The sequence below is a fragment of the Phaenicophaeus curvirostris genome, chromosome 13, assembly GCF_032191515.1.
Source record: "Phaenicophaeus curvirostris isolate KB17595 chromosome 13, BPBGC_Pcur_1.0, whole genome shotgun sequence".
Classification (NCBI taxonomy): Eukaryota; Metazoa; Chordata; class Aves; order Cuculiformes; family Cuculidae; genus Phaenicophaeus; species Phaenicophaeus curvirostris.
The window spans coordinates 12,300,818-12,319,619 of NC_091404.1; the positions used below are offsets into that span (position 1 = coordinate 12,300,818).

General features: G+C 56.6%; 1 protein-coding gene across 1 annotated transcript; it reads right to left on the reverse strand.

Moving 5' to 3' along the window:
• Positions 1-134: 134 nt before the first annotated feature.
• Positions 135-17,863, reverse strand: MPP1 (MAGUK p55 scaffold protein 1). The gene is made up of 12 exons (XM_069868050.1): positions 17,727-17,863; positions 11,122-11,265; positions 10,712-10,790; positions 9,648-9,733; positions 8,389-8,457; positions 5,466-5,662; positions 5,083-5,189; positions 4,769-4,849; positions 4,147-4,227; positions 3,502-3,704; positions 3,003-3,077; positions 135-1,394 (listed from the first exon to the last, which is right to left on the reverse strand). Exons 1-12 carry the CDS (start codon positions 17,826-17,828, stop codon positions 1,218-1,220), a joined length of 1,401 nt encoding a protein of 466 aa, XP_069724151.1. The 5' UTR covers positions 17,829-17,863; the 3' UTR covers positions 135-1,217.
• Between the last annotated feature and the right edge of the window lie 939 nt (positions 17,864-18,802).

An 18,802-nucleotide genomic window follows, 5' to 3' on the forward strand; every position in this document is an offset into this window, starting at 1 on the left:
GGAAGGTGGGAACATGCTTCCAGCCGTGAGCAGTTCCTCAGCTTAAGAGCTAAAACACCACTCCCGGCAATGTTTCAGCACACATTTATTGCTGCTTCTTGTTTCCCTGCAGTGGATCAGAACGAAGGTCCCTATTGCACATCAATGGATTTTATTTTTGGCATCCTTAAAAAATTGCACAAGACTTCTTGACACCCTTCCCCTTTCCCCTAGCTGACTGCTGAACACACAGATGAGATTTTTCACCTAAACAATGGCTGTAGTTTGCTCAGGAGCCTTGGTGATGCTTCCCAGACATGGTCATGGTAGGGCTTGTGCGTCAGTACACTCCCGCAGAAGGAACCCCTTTGTGGGGGTGGCTCTTAATGTTGGCAGACAGTATGTGAGACACCCTAGACTCTAAAAAACATGCCTGGATGATCTTTATAGAGATACTGTTTCTACTGCATGCAACACATACTTGTGGCCGGGTCTAATTTACCCACTGAACTGTCCCTCTGGGCTTTGGTCCCTGGGACTTCCTCAGCTGCTGCAGAGTTTCTCTGGCCAGGCAGTAACAATACAAGCTGCACGGTGAGAATTCATATACAGTGAGTTTTTACAACGACAGTTGCACAGGGTGAATCAGAAAACTGACTTCAGAACACAGGGCGAGACCTGCCTGGGGGTAGCGTGTTCTGTATCACCTTTGGCAAATCCACCCTTGCCTTTTTGTGCTCTTCCCCAGTTTGTGAGGGGAAACTCTTGGGTGTAGAAGCTCAGGTGTGGTCTCTGTGAAGCCTCCTAAGCTGTGGGCTTCCTTGAAGCCTCACGGCCACCAGCCAGGCTTTGGAGGTGTTTGTGCACTCCTGCAGGGACAGCTGCCTGGAAAGCCCCTGCTCTACTGCTTCCCTGGGCACTGATGCAAAGATCAGCTGTGTGCTACAACAGGACTGTGCTTTCCCTTGGCTGGTAAGGTGAGGAGCTGTGCTCTGAGCTAACAGGATGCTCTGGGCTCTGCTGTAGCCACTAACTTAACGCTGCATTGCAGCGCTGTGGGATGCAGCCGTCCCCCAGGCAGCCTCTGTCCTGCGTTTCTGGGACCCTGTGTGTGTGTGAACCACTTCAGACCATGTCCGTAGGGCAACAGAGGAAAGGAGTTGTGCTGGGCTGTGTGTGGATCAGGGGAAGCTGAGGATAAGGTGGTTAATGTTAAGCAGCTGCCATCAGATGCCTTCTCAGTAGACCCAGGAGACGGGCACCCACTGTGGAGAGCTGCAGGCCTGCTCGAAGGCTTCCTGCAGCAGCTGAAGGCTTTCTTCCACGCTGTTGTTGACCAGCGAGAGGTCAAAATAGTGTGCGTATCGGCTCCGGATGCTCTCTGACTCCTTCCGGAGCTGCTGCAAAGCCTCTGACTGCAAGAAACAGGGAAGAATGCTCAGGATGCTGGGGAGGAGGGAAATTTCACAGCCCACTTCAACAGGCAAACTCCCTCCCACCACCAAAACAACTCTTGTGGTTGCGAAGTATTTGAGCACAGAGCATCCCTGCAGCTTGTCTGACAAGCTAGGAGCTGTTGTGTGAGCTCTGAAGTGTGCGTCAGGAGCTGGGGGGTGTTCCTGGACTTCTGCGCAATGGGCATCAGGCTAGCTGCTGGAGTGAGGCCAGACCATTTATCTTTAAAATGCTTTGTGGCAGTTCTGTAGGAGAAGGTTCAGTGTGCAGCATGCAGCCCACCGCTCTGCAGTGTAGCCAGCTCAAAGGCTAGGGCTGGTCACAAGGTCAGATCCCTGCAGCAAGGTTCCTCCCCACTGGCTTTTAACCAGAACAGCACGGCTGGCAGACCTGTATCAGCCTCTCTCCACTGGTTTTGGCTGGGACAGAGTTAAATTTCTTCATGGGAGGAAAAGCAAAGCTGCCTGCCCTCCTGCTGCTGTGGTGAGTCTGCACGATACAGCAAGCGATACAGCAAGCGGGGCCATTCCAGGAGCATGTCTGGCTCCCTGCTCCTGTGCCTAGGGAGGGGTGAGCTTGGGGTGCTGTGCTTGCTGCAGCTCTGCTAGGTATTGCCCGGCCCCCCCTAGAGGCATCAGGGAGAGCAAGGAACAGTTTGCCTGGGTGATGTGAGCTCTGCTGGGTCACAGTTTGGCTCTGCTGCATCCCTGGTAGAGAGCAGGTACCTGAGCTGTGGCAGCTGGTTATATATAGTGCCTGCGGCAGCGGGGCTGGCCTTGCCTCCTGCAGCAGGAGTTAACTCCTCTGTCTGAGGCAGCGGCGACGCACAGAGGTGGGGGCAGCTGTTCTTTCTGCCCCACACTCGCCCCCTTTTCCCCCCTCCAGCTGCATCTGGCTTCACCCCCTCTGCGGGTTAATGTGCCTCTAGAGGCCTGGGCAGTGCTTGCTCTCAAAGCTGCATGAACACCCTCCCTGCACGCTCTCTGTATCCTAAGCTTTACAAACACCAAAGTAATAGGTTGGAAGAGGCAGTCTTGGCTGGCCCCGAGGCCAGGAGGAGCACAGCTCTGTGGTTTTCCCTGTTCTCCCGTGGAGGGTAGCCCGCAGGGCAGCTGCTCCAGGCTGGGCAGGGCAGCTGGGCTGCTTGTGTCAGGGGCTTCCTGGGCGCGTAGCTGCTTTGTGGTGCTCGGCGCTGTGTGAGTTAACTGCAGCATCAGTGCTGCTCTTATCCTAATTTTGGAGGGATGAGCATCTTAATGAGGCAGAGAATGAAAGCAGCTGCTGTTCGTGCGTTCCATTTGAATAGCTGATGGCAGGGGAACCATTCCTGCTCTGCAACACTGCTGCAGCTGGAGGTGGCCCTGGGGGCTGGGCCGTGCACCCCACTACACGACAGCAGTTGATGATGCTGCAGGGACAATTCTTCCTGGGGGGGGTCAATCTGGGAGAGCATCTACGCCTGCAGGAATCGCCTATTCCTGTTTCTCAGGGCTAAAGAAGTTGACCTGCTCTCCTGGACCACAAAAATGAATGCAAAGAGTAAGACTACCTCAACACCCCCCACTCACCTGCTCTGCCTTGTCTGTTGGGGCGATGAAGACTATGAACGGGGAGAGCTCAGCCGTGCGGACAATCTTCAGGGTCTGTGGAGAGAGGGCTGTAGTTACCAAGCGTGTGGCTGTTGCTCAGGGTGGGAGCCCCCCAGCCAGCTGCGATGTGGTGATGGACTACAGGGGCCACCCAAACCCTGGGGCCGTGGGCTCTCTGGGTGGATTCCTGAGCCTGGAGATAGTAGGTGATGTGGGGACAGTGGGGTGGCTTCCCCTGCACCCCATGGAGGACACAGAGGCATCCCCAGCCCCGCTGACACAGTGCTGTGACAGGGAATACCCTCTCTGCACCCATGTCATGGGAATGGAACCACCACCCTGGCATTCCCTGGTGTCTTCTTTTGGGAAGGGCATGTGAGCAGCGTGCCAGGGAACGCAGGGACAGGTACAAGCAGCACACAGGTCGTTCAATCTTGTAGCAGCCCCCGTCCTGCCCACCCCTTGCCGCTCTCCCTACCTGAGGCTCGATGTCCAAAATAGCAACTTTGTCCTGCTGGTGGATCTTGTGCACTGTTTCAAACTTGGTGCCAAACATGTTTCCCTGGTAGCTTCCAAACTCCAGGAACTCATTGGCTGAGATGTCCCGGGTCATCTCCTCAGTAGAGACAAAGTAGTAGTCCTTCCCATCCACCTCGTTTTTCTTCTGTGGACGTGTGGTGTCTGGAGAAGAAGGGAGATGGAGAGTGCTGCCACTCAGGACTGGGGAACAGCACGGAGCAGACAGCCTCTGCTCTGGGTGACAGGGGTGGCTTCCCTTCCCTTCTAGGGCATGGAGGTCTTATGTACCTCAAGACCAGGACATACTAATGCTTTCAACTCCTTCCTCCTTGGAACAAGGAGGGGACTCAGCTAGTCTGAAGAAAGACACTGGGATGAGAGAGTGAGGCGCGTCTGCAGTGTGGGTGGTAGCAGCCCTCTGGGGGTAGGTTCAGCCTGGAAGTGCAGGCAGGGAGGGTCCTGTGTGGTAGCCTCAGACATTCGGGGCTTGGTGGCACTGGGGAAATATCTCCCCACCTCCCATCTGCTGTCAGAAGGTCCTGGCTCAGGGAGCTGAGAGGAAATGCGTCCTATGCTGTGCCCTCCAGCCTGGCTGGGTACTTACATGGGGGTGGGTACATGAACTTCTCCGGGTTGTTGCTGAGTAGAGCATTCTTGATGTGGCTACGGCCCACGCCACTGGCCCCTGTGGAGGGAGAAATGGTGGACACTGAATCCATGTTCAAAGCAGCCTGGCAGGAGAGACTAGGGCTCCTCTGCAGCTCTAGGTCTGAGAAAAGGTGCAGAGCTCCTGAGGCATGGCCTAGGACCTGCTTTCTGAGATGCTCTGTGGTGTCTTCCAGGCCTGGAAGAAGCTTTCTCTGCCCTGGGCATGTTCACCTCCAGCCCCAGGTGGAGATGGGACCAGTGCCTGCCGAGCAGCCAGCACAGATGGGCTGCTCATGCCCAAGGTGTCCACTGAAAAGCACTCAGCACTCCCAGTGTGGGAGCACTTGCTCTGGTGCAGGTACACAGACCAGAACTGCTTTTAATAAAAAATATCCATGAAGATACTTAGGAGCTGGAAGCTCCTCAGCCTCAAGTGCAGGTGCCAGACCATGCACGATGTCACATGGAGATGAGCCTGCTTGATAATCGTTGCAGGTGGAGGAAATGATCCTGAGAGCTTGCCAGGTTTTGAAGGTGCCCCAGCACCCACCCCATGCAGCCCCTAGGGCAGGACCTACCGATGAGCACCAGGGTCTTCCTCTTGAAGGCAGGCAGCCTCACCACTTCCTCATACGAAACCACATCCAGCTGGTCAAAAACTGGGGTGGAGGAGAAACAAGAGTGGTCACAGCCGGCTCAGCTGCAGCAGCAGGACCATATGTGCGTCAGACCACAGCAAGGTCCCCGGGCAAGATGGAGCGAACGATCAGGACCGGGCTGGGAGCTCGGCCCTGTTTGGTCTGACTCCCGTGGAGGACAGACCTGTCCCTGCCCAGAGGCAGGAGGGATGGACAGGGCTGGGGATGGAGCCCATTGCCCTGCTCACACTTACTTGAACTGTGTTTGGCCAGGTATTTATCTTTGCATTTCTTCTTCTTCCCAAAAGGGCTACAGCTCGGGGATTCACTCTGACTGGACTGGGTGACGCTCGCCACACGCCTGCCGAGAGAGGAGGACACCACCATGGACTGGCTGTCACCCCAAGCCCTGGGGGAGCAGCAGGATTGTCCCTCAGACATGCAAGGGCAAGAGCAGAAGAGTTGCTGCTGAGTCAGGTAACAGCTCACCCTGCGGCAGATGAAGGGGACATCTGCCTCCTTTTCTCAGCAGTGACGCTGGTGGTACCCAACACGGTCACAATCCTGGTAGCCTGTTGGTCACCATCCCCATCTCCACTCCCAGATCCAACCCTTCTGTCCAATTCTAGGGACCTACCACTCCTGCAGCTCCGGAGAAGGTATAAGTCCGGCCGCCTCGGTGCAGGAGCCCTCCACCCGGCCCTGCCACCAGTTGCTGTCATCTTTGTTTATGATTTGAATCACGTCACCAGTCTGGAACTTCAGCCCTGCTTCCTTGCAGGGGATCAGGTTGTCTTTTTGGGGGTCGTAGTCAAACTGCGCCCTCATGAACATCTGCAAAAGAGAGAGAGGGCTGGAGTCACCATGGCCATGCAGGGTAGCTGAACTTGCTTATGTTCAGCTCCCAGCCCCACACTGCATCCCTTGGCAGTGTTTGCAGAGCCAGCTCAGGCACAAGGTCCCTGCTCTAGGAGGGACCCCAGCCCCTGCTGCCTTCCAGGCTCCACAAGGCAAGGTGGGGAGAAAGGAGATGCACAAAGCCATGGGGGAAGCTCTTGGGCATGGAGTGAAACGTGCTGGTAGGTGAGGGAGGGAGAATCACCCAAACGAGCAGCTGTGCCACTGGCAGGACATCCTCCTGCAGGGGAAGCAGGGCTATCAGACCCAGCCTCACGCTTACACTAACACAGGCTTTCCCGAGCACAACCCAATCCAGTTATTTATCCTAGAAACGCAGCATATAGCAAGTGGGTAAAGGGATTCATGTGGGGTGATGCCCTGTCCTCAGATGCGATAGGCAGGGCCTTGAAAGTCATCCTCCCTCCCTGGGTAGGGTAGAGCATGCTGTCCTTGTTCCACATTGTAACAATTTCCCACAGTACAGGGCCTTGTTCGGCAGTGCTGCTGGAGGCACAGGGCCAGCAGCACACCAACACTGTTCCCTTTCACTGCCAGAAACACAGAGCATATGGATCAAGCTGTGACATGAGATCTCTTACAATGAAAGACAACAGAAGTGGAATCTCCTTTCAGGATGAGGACTGATGCTTGCTTACAAAGCATTCACTGGCACCAGGAAGCTGGACATCAACACAGACGCACAAGAGACACACAGCAAGCCCTGCCCAGGCACCCACAGCCCTGGTACCCAAACCAGACATAGCCAGGTCACTTCTGAAAAAACCCTCCCTTACACCAGTTAAGAGTTAAATCAGACAGCTCTGGACATCACCCACAGACTACAAAGGTCCAGCTGCAAAGGAGCAGGAGGTCCAGGGAGGTTATTCTCCCTCTGTACTCAGCACTGGTGAGACCGCACCTCGAATCCTGTGTTCAGTTCTGGGCCCCTCACCACAAGAAGGATGTTGAGGCTCTGGGGCGAGTCCAGAGAAGAGCAACAAAGCTGGTGAAGGGGCTGGAGAACAAGTCTTACAAGGAGCAGCTGAGAGAGCTGGGGTTGTTTAGCCTGGAGAAGAGGAGGCTGAGGGGAGACCTTATTGCTCTCTATAACTACCTGAAAGGAGGTTGTGGAGAGGAGGGAGCTGGGCTCTTCTCCCAAGTGACAGGGGACAGGACGAGAAGGAATGGCCTCAAGCTCCACCAGGGGAGGTTTAGGCTCAACATAAGGAAAAAATTCTTCACTGAAAGGGTCATTAGGCAATGGAACGGTCTGCCCAGGGAGATGGTTGACTTGCCTTCCCTGGAGGTGTTTAAGGTGCAGGTGGACGAGGTACTGAAGGACATGGTTTAGAGATTGGTGGGAATGGTTGGACTCGATGACCTGGTGGGTCTCTTCCAACCTGGTGATTCTATGATTCTACTTGCCTGCCTGCTGCCAGCTCCCCTCGCTTGGGCTGGAGTTGCAGGTACTGAGCAGGCTCCAGCACAAGAAGTCCTGGTCTTAGAGTCAAGAGGCTGAGTTTTGCGCCTGGGAACAGGTTGGAGCTGAGTGAGCACTCAGAGCTGTTGCTCATTAGGATCCTCCCAAGCAGACCTGCCCCAAGAAATGCTCAATTGGCCTTAAAGTTGCTTGATGCCATGCCCCAAAACTGAATGTGATCATGAGGATCCAGGAGTTAAAATAAAATTGGGAAGTCCACTCTTGGCAGTGGACTGCAACAAGCAGAGAAACAAGCAACCTATGAGCTGCGGTTCTGAAGAGCAGACAGCACCAAGGCCCTGGACATAGCAAGAGGGAGGACAACTGTTGCTCCGGAGTTTGTCCCTGCATCGTTCCCTGAGCTCAAGCCAGTCTTGGATGAGCCAGCAAGTATGTTTTCTTTCTCAGAGGTTAACATTTTTCCCTGGCACTGAGCTGGCCTGGCCAATTGGAGCTGGCTAGGTCGGGCCAGGGAGGGCAGATGGACAGCAGGGAAGGGCAGACACAGGCCAGTGCTTCACAAACAAACACACACAAGGCTGGTTGAGCTGGAATGGGGACAGCACGGACTGAGCAAGAAACGGAGAGTTTTCACTTGCCACCACATTTGCAGATTTCAGCTTCTCCAGGTATGAAAGGAGGGTGATGTGGGCTCCCCCAGCCTATCCCAGCACCATGCAGCCCCCGCCCTCTGCCTCTGAGCTCCTCTCCCGCTCCTGGTGGAGCCGCACTGAAGTTGTCTCCTGCACCCAGAGACAGGTCAGCATCCCAGCCACCACTGCACCTGGAGGTGCTGCTGTGTCCCTGTAACGGGCACGTGGCTCTAACAGCTACAGCTCTGCAGGTGGCAGGGAGCTCTCTTGCACTCCCTGGTGTGCACACGCTGCTGCTTTCCCATCTCCAAACACTGTGTGCATCTGCCACTGCGGCTCAGGCATCCAAGGCCCGTGTTCCTACGTACACATTGGGTAAATACATCTACACACGGCCAAAATCTGCTTATTCACAGTGATGCAGGCACAGGACAGGACCCTTCATCCTCCATCAGCTTAGGCAAGGGGACCGAGCAACCACCTCTTTGTCCTTCCACTGGATCAGCACAGCACTCTCCCCAGCACTGGCCCCCTTGGCCCCACAGCCATGTCCCGGCACAGCCCGCGGGTCTGGAGGCTGCACTTACCTGGAGAGCAGGGAGGCGGCTTTGCTGGTTGGGAATGACTTTTATTGAGACCATCCCCTTGGTTTCTTTCTAGTGAACAAAGGAAGGGGAGAAAGAGTTGGAGGATATGCAGCCTGGAGGCAGCCTGACAACAGCAACCTGTGCAAGGCGATGCTGAGTGCCAGGGTGCTCCCTGGGTGCTCCCAGCCATGCTGTGATGCTGGGGGGACACCACAGCCTGGCCAGAAACAGCTCTGCTGGGGCTGGGCTAAGAGCCTTGGCAGCACAGCTTTGCCATGCTTGTCCCATTCCCGCGGGGGCACACCAGCACCCTCACAAGGCACTCGTATCACCTCCAGCCTGGCTGCCCCAGTGAGGAGAGGCTGGTTTTGCCATGTCACTTCTACCTGTCCCCTCCATGCCGGCCTCTCCCTTCTGCCCTCCTGGTGACTTTAGAGGCACAGCACTCCCTCACCTGCCACAGACCAGATGCACGGTTGCCCCATGTGCTTCACAAGACTGACATGGCCCAGTAGGGACAATCACATTTGGAGGCTTGAAGGAGCCTCCTGGGCAAACCACCCTTCTCATAAGGCAGACAAAGACAAGCTCCTCCTTGGTCCTGCTGCCTAGAGCAGAAACATCTCACCACCAGGCAGGAGAGGACCGTGGCACTGCAGCAAGGCCTCCTGCTTAGGCTGTTGGCTTACTTGTTGTTAGGCTTACTCCTCAAGAGTAGCACCACCTCCCACCCTGGCCAGGTCCTGCATGTTGGGCATGGATCAGGATGGCCTCAGTGTGTGAGCCAAAGGCAGGGCTGAGACCCTGTCCAAAGCTGTCTAGTAAGGGCCTGGCACGATCATCATGACTTGCAGGAGCAGCAGGAAAACGGCACCAAGGTGACCTGCAGGAGCGGCCCAGGTCTGCAAGAGCAGCCAGCACTGCAGCTGGAGTTGCACACCAGCCTTGGCAAGCAGCAGGGGTTTCGAAGCCCCGCATACATCAGCACATGCCAGGGACCCAGCCAACAGCCTTCGCTGCTGCTCTCAGGAGGCCAGAAACAAGCAACAAGCACAGACTACTGAGGCCACGTATCGAGGCGCAGCGCCTGGCTGTATTACAGCAGCACAGCAGCCCTGGCTCTGGCTGCACCGCACTGCTGCGGACAGCTGTGCATTGGCTCGGGTATCTAGGAGAGGCTGAATGCTCAGCCAGTGTGCACATCTGCAGGCCAAAGGGCTCCTTCCTGGGCCGCAGCACTGCCAAACACAAATACCTACCAGCATCTTCTGCAGCTGGTCAACCGAGTGGTTGCTCACGCTCTGCCCATTGATTTCTATGATTTCATCGCCCACGTGAAGGGAGCCTGCCAGCAACAGGAGAAACATGAAAATGCGGCACCAGACCAGAGCTGCTCAACCAAATCCAAACTACACGTCTCCACCAGCCTCCTGACCCCCTGGGCAAGTTCTGGCCACAGTGTTTGCCTGGGCAACGCTGGTGGAGACACACGTGTCCCCTAACCATATGGGACTAAAGCACAAGGGGAACAAATTCTTCTCCTTCCACGCAATACACACACTTCATCCAGTCTAAAGGTCATCAGGTTGCTTTCCACTGTGTGTCTTCCAGTGCTTTAGACTGGTTAAAGCACCTGTTTCAGAGTTACTCAAACCCAGGTACCTCACCTGAAGCCAAATTACAGCCTCCTTACAAGGCCCTTAACACAAGCATTCTTGACTGTTTTCAGTTTATACACCCAGGCTCAGACACCCTGTTATAAATCAGGCTCTAGTAGCATTATTGGAATGGCTCCTGGGTTATTTTGGCAGGGGTAAGCTCACACTTCCCACTTGGGTCCAAGGCTGGAAAAGAGGCCTCCTCTTCTAAGTACAGAACATCTCATTTCCATGCCCCCTTGGCAAGACCCAAAACCAGAAAATAGCATGTGTTTATTTCTTTTGGCACTTTCTTTTGATCTGCAGAGCCAATCCACAGCAAGCCTGTGCCACCTATGCACTTCAGGAATGGGAAGAGCTTCCCTCACAGTCTCTGGAGTATGATCCATATCTCGTTACAGTGACCCCATCACGAGACAGATAGTCTCTGGTTCCTTTTTGGGAGAGCCCTTCCCTCAACCCTTCATTTCTCCCTAAGGCCTTCAGTGTATTAACAAGACAACCATGCAGAAAGACCAGCAAATCCTGAGTTCTGACATACTCCTAGTGGAGGAACAGACACAGATGTCCACGTCACAGTGCTGGAGGGCTGCCTTATCTCTACATGGAAAGAAACCAGCTGCAGACATGCACCCTATACACTGCCTCTATCAGGGCCTCGTTACCTTGTCTGTGAATCATGCCCCCATGGAAGATCCTGGCCACCATGCAGCTCTGCTTGTCATTGAGCTTCAGTGTGATGCCCTGGAAGACAGGAAAATCCATGACAGCCCGCTGGAAGGCAGAGCTCCTGCACTCTCAGCGAAGTCCTCTCCATGCCCATGTCCACGGTGGGCTGCATAGTGGCTGGGGGGAAGCCCAGTCTGCTGCAGCTCCTCTTGGCACAAGCGTTCCCACCCTTTGATGGGGTTCGCTCCACATCCCCAGGCAGGGGACAGGATCCAGCACCCTCTTGCCCTGGCTGAGCTCTCCAGCGACCTCCTATTTCCCCCAAGGCCAGCCCACTGGCGTGGCTCTACCTGTCCCCTCTGCCCCCCTGGATGCCACCAGGTTCTGGGATCTTGCCAGCTCTCACCATGGGCTCCTCCGTGACTTTCTCGAACTGGACGAGGCGTATCTTCCGCACCTCACGGCCGTTGCTGTGGGAGGGGCTGCCCAGAGTCGCTGAGCCATTGGTATAAATGTCCTCAGTTATGGTGTTCGGGGACTGAGGGACAGCCTGTCGGGCAAAACAAAGATCGGGGTTTAGGGGCTCCACCTGGGAGTGCCAGCTTCCCACTGTAGGGCTGCTCCTCCCTGTTGGGGTGCCTGGGGCACTGGAGGGGCACGGGGAGGAGAGACCCGTGTGCTGGAGGAGAGGACAGGAAAAGCAAGAAAAGAAAAAGAGCAAAAGAGCTTCACCCTTGAAGATGCAAATGTGGGCTTGATATGCAGTTTTCCAGGCTGGGAAACACAAGAGGTAAGAAAACTTTGGAAAAGCTACAGGTAGCAGAAGCCAAGAGTCCACAGCTGATCATCTTCTGCAGCAATGAGTCCCAAACGCCACTTGTGTGGTGTGGCAGCACTTGGCCTACAGCTGGCTTGTGGCAGAACAAAAAGCCCAGGACAGCTTCACTGAGTGAAGGAAGCAATTTGGGACTCCCCCTTGAGAGCTGGGGCCATGCTCTGCTCTTGTTCAGTTTGCCAGCTCCCTCCTCTCCACAACCTCCTTTCAGGTAGTTGTAGAGAGCAATGAGGTCTCCCCTCAGCCTCCTCTTCTCCAGGCTAAACAACCCCAGCTCTCTCAGCCGCTCCTCATAAGGCCTGCTCCCCAGCCCCTTCACCAGCTTCGTTGGTCTTCTTTGGACTCGCTGCAGAGCCTCAACATCCTTCCTGTGGTGAGGGGCCCAGAACTGAACACAGGTGCGATCTCACCAGTGCCGAGTACAGAGGGAGAATAACCTCCCTGCACCTGCTGGTCACACCGTTTCTGATCCAAGCCAAGATGCCATTGGCCTTCTTGGCCACCTGGGCCACTGCTGGCTCATGTTCAGTCGCTGTCAACCAACACCCCCAGGTCCCTCTCCTCCAGGCAGCTTTCCAGCCAGACTTCTCCTAGTCTGTAGCTGCACAGGGTTGTTGTGCCCCAAGTGCAGGACCTGGCATTTGGCCTTGTTAAACCTCCTGCCATTGGTCTTAGCCCAGCGGTGCAGCCTGTTCAGATCCCTTTGGAGCCTCCCTGCCCTTTTCTGCCCAGTTTGCAGCTTGAACTCTCCCTCCCCGCAGCACCCGGGTAGGGAGCCACAGCCAGCAAACCTGCAAGGACACCACCCACCAAGGTCCTCATCGGCTTTAGTCCCGCACCGGTGACACGGCACACCGTGCCCAGCCAGGCAGAGCCAGCACCTCTCCTTACCGCACGTCGATTTGCCAACACCCAACCGACCGCCCGGCGCTGGGGAAGCATCAGCCTGACCCACCACCCACCACAGGCACTGGGCGCGGAGCAGAAAACGGGCTGCATTTGCCGGCAGGGTGCAGTTCCAGCACTAAATCACAACAAAATTAGCTTTGGTAGGGATGTGCCAGAGTGCTGCCAGGCTGAGACAGCGGCCCAGCCCTGTGCCATGGCCAAAGCAGGGAGGGAGGCGAAGGCAGAGCCAGAGCTGGCTGGGTCAGCGGGATAGGAACTGGCAGAGAGAGACAGACCAGCATCGAGGAACCAACCAGCATCGAGGAACATGGACTGGCGCAGCGTTGATGAAAGGGCCAGGCCAGCGCAGGAAGGGCACAGGGAGCTGTGTGCCCACACAGCAATGACAGGGAAAATCATAGAAAGGTTTGAGGTGGAAGAGACCTTAAAGATCATCCAATTCAACCCTCCTTTCCACTGGATAAGGTTGCTCAAAGCCTCATCCAACCTGGCCTTGAACACTTCTAGGGATGGGGCATCTACAGCCTCTCTGGACAACCTGTGCCTTACCACCCTCACAGGAAAAAAATTCTTCCTAGCATCTAATCTAAATTTCCCATCTTTCAACTTAAAACTGTTCCCCCCTCGTCCTATCATCGCACTCCCTGATAAAAAGCCCCTCCCCAGCTTTCATGCATGATTTATTTTTAAGCCAACTACTTCTAAAAGAGCCAACCAGCCTCCTCCTCAGAGGAAAAAGGTGGCTGTGTGGGCTCTGGCTGCCAACAGCTTAGACATGGAGGAGGAGGCTGAATCTCAGCCCAGAGTAACACCCAGGCCAAGGGCTCACAGGGTGGAAGGAAGCAGGGACTTGCAGCCCCTGCTACTGTGCAATTCACAGGGTTGAGGGACAGATCCAGCAGCACAAGTGCCTAGAGCTGGCCCTCGGCTCTCTGCTGGCTGTCTCTGCTCTGCCGAGCCGGCAGATGGGAAAAAGAGGAGAACGAGGAACCTCTCCAACCCTGACAGAGGCCAAAGTGCTCCCGAGGTGATTTGAGTCAGCACAGATCATACTTATCTTGGTCATGCCTTGAGAAAGCGTTACACCATGCGAACCTTGACTTCAAACTTCTAGGCTCAGCAGAACCCAATCACCCAGGACACAGGAGTCTGCTCCAGGGACTGGGATTTCCCATCCCCTCCGTCCCCGCCAGCTGAGCCTCCTGGCCCTGACCTTTGTTTTTTGCTAAGAGCTGGAGAAAACACCCAGCCCTTGATGCTGACACAGCACTGGTGTCACCCTGGTGACTCCCGGAGACCAAGTCTTGCCACCAGAGACTCGCTGCCATGCCTGAGGATGGCCACCAGTCACTCTGGACCCAGCAGGGTCCTCCGGCAGCTCTCTCTGCCCCAAACAGAGCCATGCTGGGATGGCGAGGGCTTTTGCAGATCACACTGGATGGCCAGAGGGTGGGGATGAGAAAATGCCCAGCTCACAAGGGGGACCCAGGGGGTGGCAGATTCCAGCCCCAGCATTGGGCAACCAGAAGCCAGAGAAAAGAGATGTGTACAGCTCTTGCTCTCCATGCACAGGAGCGAGCTGGCTGGATCGCTCACGCTGCACTCTCCTGGCAGCCGCCACGCTCTCGGCCAGCTTGGCCCAGCGTAGCCTGTGACCTCAAGAGCCTTTCAAGTCATGCTGGCAGCAGGCCAGACCCTGCCACTCACGCTCTGCAGGAAACATCTGTGAGTGTTGCTAAGAGTCAGCTCTGTGGCCACAGCCCCAGGCACAGTGGCCACTGGGCCAGCCTGGGGCAGTCATAGGGCGAGGAGACTGGGGGGCTGAGCTGTGCAACAGGGATGCTGGGTGCCTTGCAGCCGGCTGGCGAGGTTACAAATCCTCACACACAAATCCTGCTCCGGGTGGCAACGCACAGAGGAATCACCAGCTCAACAGGCCAAGGAGATGGACCCCAGCCTGCATTTTTCTCAAGACTTCAGATTTCTGCCCTGTATCCCGGGGTGGAAGGAAGGGCACCAGCTCCCTGGGTGATGTTTTCCAACAGGGAATTCAGTGAGTGTGGAGCAATCTTTGGCAAGGACCACAAGGCTTAGCATCCTGTCCCCCAGCAGGGTCAGCATCGTCTGCCAGGGCTGCTCCTGCTGCTGCGCTGCCTCAGCCAGGCTGCACGCCACCAGGTAAATCAAACATTAACTGGGCAGCTTGTTTGCAGGAGGCTGAAGCAGCACTTGGGGAAAGCAGCACCTTAGTGCAAAGGGCATGTATGGTGATTCTGTTCCTGGGCTCTCCTTGCTCCTCCAGCCACAAGACTTCGATATCAGACGCCCTTTGGAAGAGCATGGTTCCCTGGTGAGCACACATGGAGAAAGGTCAGATGCTACTGTTTTTGCAAGCAGGCCCCTAAAATACTGCAGCTTGGACACAAGAGGAAACCCTGGAGCTGGGATCCCCAGGACTCCCCTCTTGGCTGGCAGGGAGACATGCTCCACTGCCCACAGTGAGCATCCCAATCCCAGCTCCGTCCACTGTTTGGTGTGGAGATATCCTGGCCCAGCAACCACTCGCCCACCCGCTAGTGCTCAAACCTCACCTCCCCACCATCCAGCAGATGGGTGCATCGCAGCCTCCACACAGCTTAAGAAAAACACAGCAGCGTGCAAGAAGAGCAGAACAGGAAAAAAAAATGTACTTAGGAATTGCTTTTAGGCTGTTCCAGCAGGCAGGGGAGCAACAGCCACGTAGACATGTAGAAGCAATTCATCCCTGCTGAGGTCTACTGCTGTCTCAGGTCTGCCAGCACAACTGCAGGAGCAGCCCCACCCCAGACCCCTTCCAGCAATAGATCCAGGTTTGTTTGTTTGTTTAAAACCACATTTAAACCAAACAGGATTACATTGCTGACACTGGGAAAAGGCCTGGCAACACCAACAGGTCACAGCAGGAAGGGGAACAGAAAAATAGGAGGGATACAATGAGTCTTGGAGGCCAGAAGATGCTGCTGGCTCTGTGTGCCCTCGCACTGACTCCAGATCATGGAATGCTGCAATGGAGAAGGGCCAGATTTTCAAGGGAGCACTGTCAATTTTGCTGAGACACCATCTTCCCACCAGGAAAAGCTGATGCAGCCTTCCAGATGTGTTTGTGAAACCGGTCACCTCCAAGGCAGAGTCAGTAAAACCACAACACTGACAGAAGAAAACTTGAGGAACTGCCCAGCCCTCTCCATCCCTGCCTTCCAGAACAAGCCCTGCAAAACAGCTTTTTCCCTGCAGCCATCACAAACTGGAACGTGGCAAAATGCAATTTGAGATGAAACAGTTGGAACCCGCCTTCTCCACTTCATTTTAGTCAAGCCCAAAAGTTTTGTTTTGCTTCCAACCACTAGTTTTGCCCACAGTCATTTCAGGATTTGGTCCCTGGGGACCGTGGCCTCGCATTGCTCTGGGGCTGGCGCCGGCTGGATGCTGGGAACCACTGCCCACAGGGATGCACAGCATCCCCTCCGCACCCTCAGGCTCTCCAGAAACTCCTTCTCTCTGCTGGACTCCCAAAGGCCTCATTCGTTGCCCATTTTACAGCTGGGGAACCGAGTCATGGCTGATAAGGTCACCCATGCCCAAGGTCACACTGCCAACCAGGGAATAAAGTCCGCACCTCTTCGGTAAATCTGCATTTGCCAGCTGGGAGCAGCCAGTAGGTCCCAGCACCCCTCCAAAAGCTGCTGCTGGGTGATGCCTTACAGTCCCACAGCCACCAGCACCATCCCTGCATGCAAGCGACACAGGGATGAGCACAGCAGCACCTGGCAAGCCCGGGATACGTAAGCCCAGCTGGGTGCCAGCTCTACAGAGCTCCTTTTAAAAGCCCCCAGGCAGATCCCGTTTCACCATCTCTCTCTTTATCCCTGCAGAAATAAATATACCATTAACGCCAGGGAGCTGTAGGCCAGCTCCTACATTTTCCATGCTCTGCTGTCACTGGAGATTCATCCCTGCTCTGCCCACAGCCAGGCAGGGCCTGGATCCTGCAGGCAGAGGGATGGGAAAGCTCCTCAGTAGCTCCCCAATCGGGTGCTTTGCTTTAAAAGATTTTTATCTTTTTTTTTATTTTATTTTGAAGCACCCTGCTAGCGTCAAGCCATGAAAAGCACACAGATCACTGGTGTGGGACAGACATGACGAGCCTCTTTGGGATGCTGTAGTGTCCAACAGGATGAGCCAAGGACAGCACTTCAGGGCAATCTCCTCCCTGCTCTCAGAGGCTCCTCGGAGCCACAAAGAAACCTCAGCCCAGGCACGTTCTGCCATGGCTCCATCACGGACCCTTGTTCCAAGTGGAAAATCTCTGCTGGGAGGAAAGCACCAGCTGCTTAGCGCTGGGAACTGCTGACCTTCTCCCGGTCGTATCCAAGACACCCGAAGTGACACCAGCTGGGGAAGGAGCCCTCCCAGCACAACCAAGGCAGCTGGTGCAGCCTGCTCTCCTGCGAGCAGTGGGGTGTGCGTGGCACCCCCTGCCCTGGGGTGGGTGTGAGAAGGGCTGCTCGCACCCTCCTCCTCTGTGCCCCAGACTCACCACCACCCCACACCCCTGCAGCCCACGCTGTGGACCCAGAGGTTGCTCAGCAGCTGAATCAGCTCATGTGGCAAGCGGTTCCAGTTCAGACCAGCTACAACTTTGCAGCAAAACAAGCACAAGCTCCTCCGGGCTGGGATGCTGAAACTTCCCTCCCCGCCACCCTCGTTCTACCCCACTGGAGCCCTGGGGTGCTGGGGTGCAGGGGAGGAGGGACTGAGAATGGGGTCTGGGGGGGCAGAGGGAGGGGGGTGGAGGGGCAAAGAGATAGGGGGTGGAAAGGGAAGGGGGATGGAGGGGCAAAGGGAGGGGGGATGGAAAGGGAAGGGGGATGGAGGGGCGGACAGAGGAAGGGACGGAGCAGGAAAGGGGTCCGGAGGGGCAGAGGGAGGTGGATGGAAAGGGAAAGGGGTCCGGGCATGCTGAGGGAGGGGGATGGAAGGGGGATGGAGGAGCAAAGAGATAGGGGATGGAAAGGGAAGGGGGGTGGAGGAGCAGAGGGGGGGGGATGGAAATGGAAAGGGGTCCGAAGAGGCAGAGGGAAAGGGATGGAAGGGGGATAGAGGGGCAAAGAGATAGGGCATAGAAAGGGAAGGGTTCCGGAGGGTCAGAGGGAGGGGGATGGAGCAGGAAAGGGGTCCGGGGTGCCGAGGGCCCGGGGGCAGCGGGCCGGGGCTGTGCGGCCGCTCACCTCGGGCTTGGGGCGGTTCTGCAGGAGGTGCTCCAGGTAGAGGTCGGAGAGCGCCGTCCTCATGCTGCCCGCGCTGGCGCTGCGCCCCGACTTGAGCGTCATCCCGGCAGCACCGGGCCCGGCAGCGCCGAGGCACCGACCGCCCCCCGCACCGCCCCCCGCACCGCCCCCCGCACCGCCGGGCGGGCCTGTGGGCGGGGCCGGGGCGGCTCACGCGGGCCTCGCAGCCCTGGCCCGTTGCAGACTCAGGTCACGCAGGCTCTTCCTCCTGCGGCCTCAGCCCCTTGCAGTCCCTTCCCCTTGCAGCCCTTTCCCCCTGCAGCCTCAGCCCCCTTGCAGCCCCTTCCCCTTGCAGTCCCTTCCCCTTGCAGCCCCTTCCCCTTGCAGTCCCTTCCCCTTGCAGCCCCTTCCCCTTACAGGCCCTGCCCCTGCAGCCCCTTCCCTCGTAGTCCCTTCCCCCTACAGCCCCTTCCCTCACAGCCCCTTCCGTCGCACTCCCTTCCCCCTACAGGCCCTGCCCCTGCAGCCCCTTCCCTCACAGCCCCTTCCCCCTGCAGCCCCTGCCCTTTCAGCCCCTTCCCCTTTCAGTCCCTTCCCCCTTGCAGCCCCTTCCCCCTGCAGCCTCAGCCCCTTCCCTTGCAGTCCTTTCCCCTTGCAGCCTCAGCCCCCTTGCAGCCCCTTCCCTCACAGCCCCTTCCCCCTGCAGCCCCTGCTCTTTCATTTCAGCCCCTGCCCTTTCAGCCCCTTCCCCTTTCTGTCCCTTCCCCCTGCATCCCCTTCCCCCTCGCAGCCCCAGCCCCTCACAGCCCCTTCCCTTTCAGCCCCAGCCCCCCTGCAGCCCCTTGCAGTTCTTTCCCCTCGCAGCCCCTGCCCATTGCAGCCCCAGCCGGAGCATTATGGGATGAAGATGAAGGGAAGTGGAGGGTCGAAGCCCACTGCTGAGTCAGGTTGAGCAGCCTCCCTCAAGCCACCGCTCCCCACCGATTGTGAAACGGGTGCTGGGGCCTGGGGCAGGGTTACCTCCTCCAGCCCTTATCTTTGCTGCTTCCTCCTCCTCCAGGTCTGTGCCTGGACAG

Bases quoted from the DNA above. Each gene is read 5' to 3' on its own strand.
- MPP1 (XM_069868050.1), bottom strand. From the start codon at position 17,828: ATGACGCTCAAGTCGGGGCGCAGCGCCAGCGCGGGCAGCATGAGGACG. The intron at 10,791-11,121 runs GTGAGAGCTGGC...CCTGTCTTCCAG, and splicing joins AAGTCACGGAGGAGCCCATG to GGCATCACACTGAAGCTCAA. The intron at 1,395-3,002 runs GTGAGTGGGGGG...TGTTTCTTGCAG, and splicing joins CAACAGACAAGGCAGAGCAG to TCAGAGGCTTTGCAGCAGCT.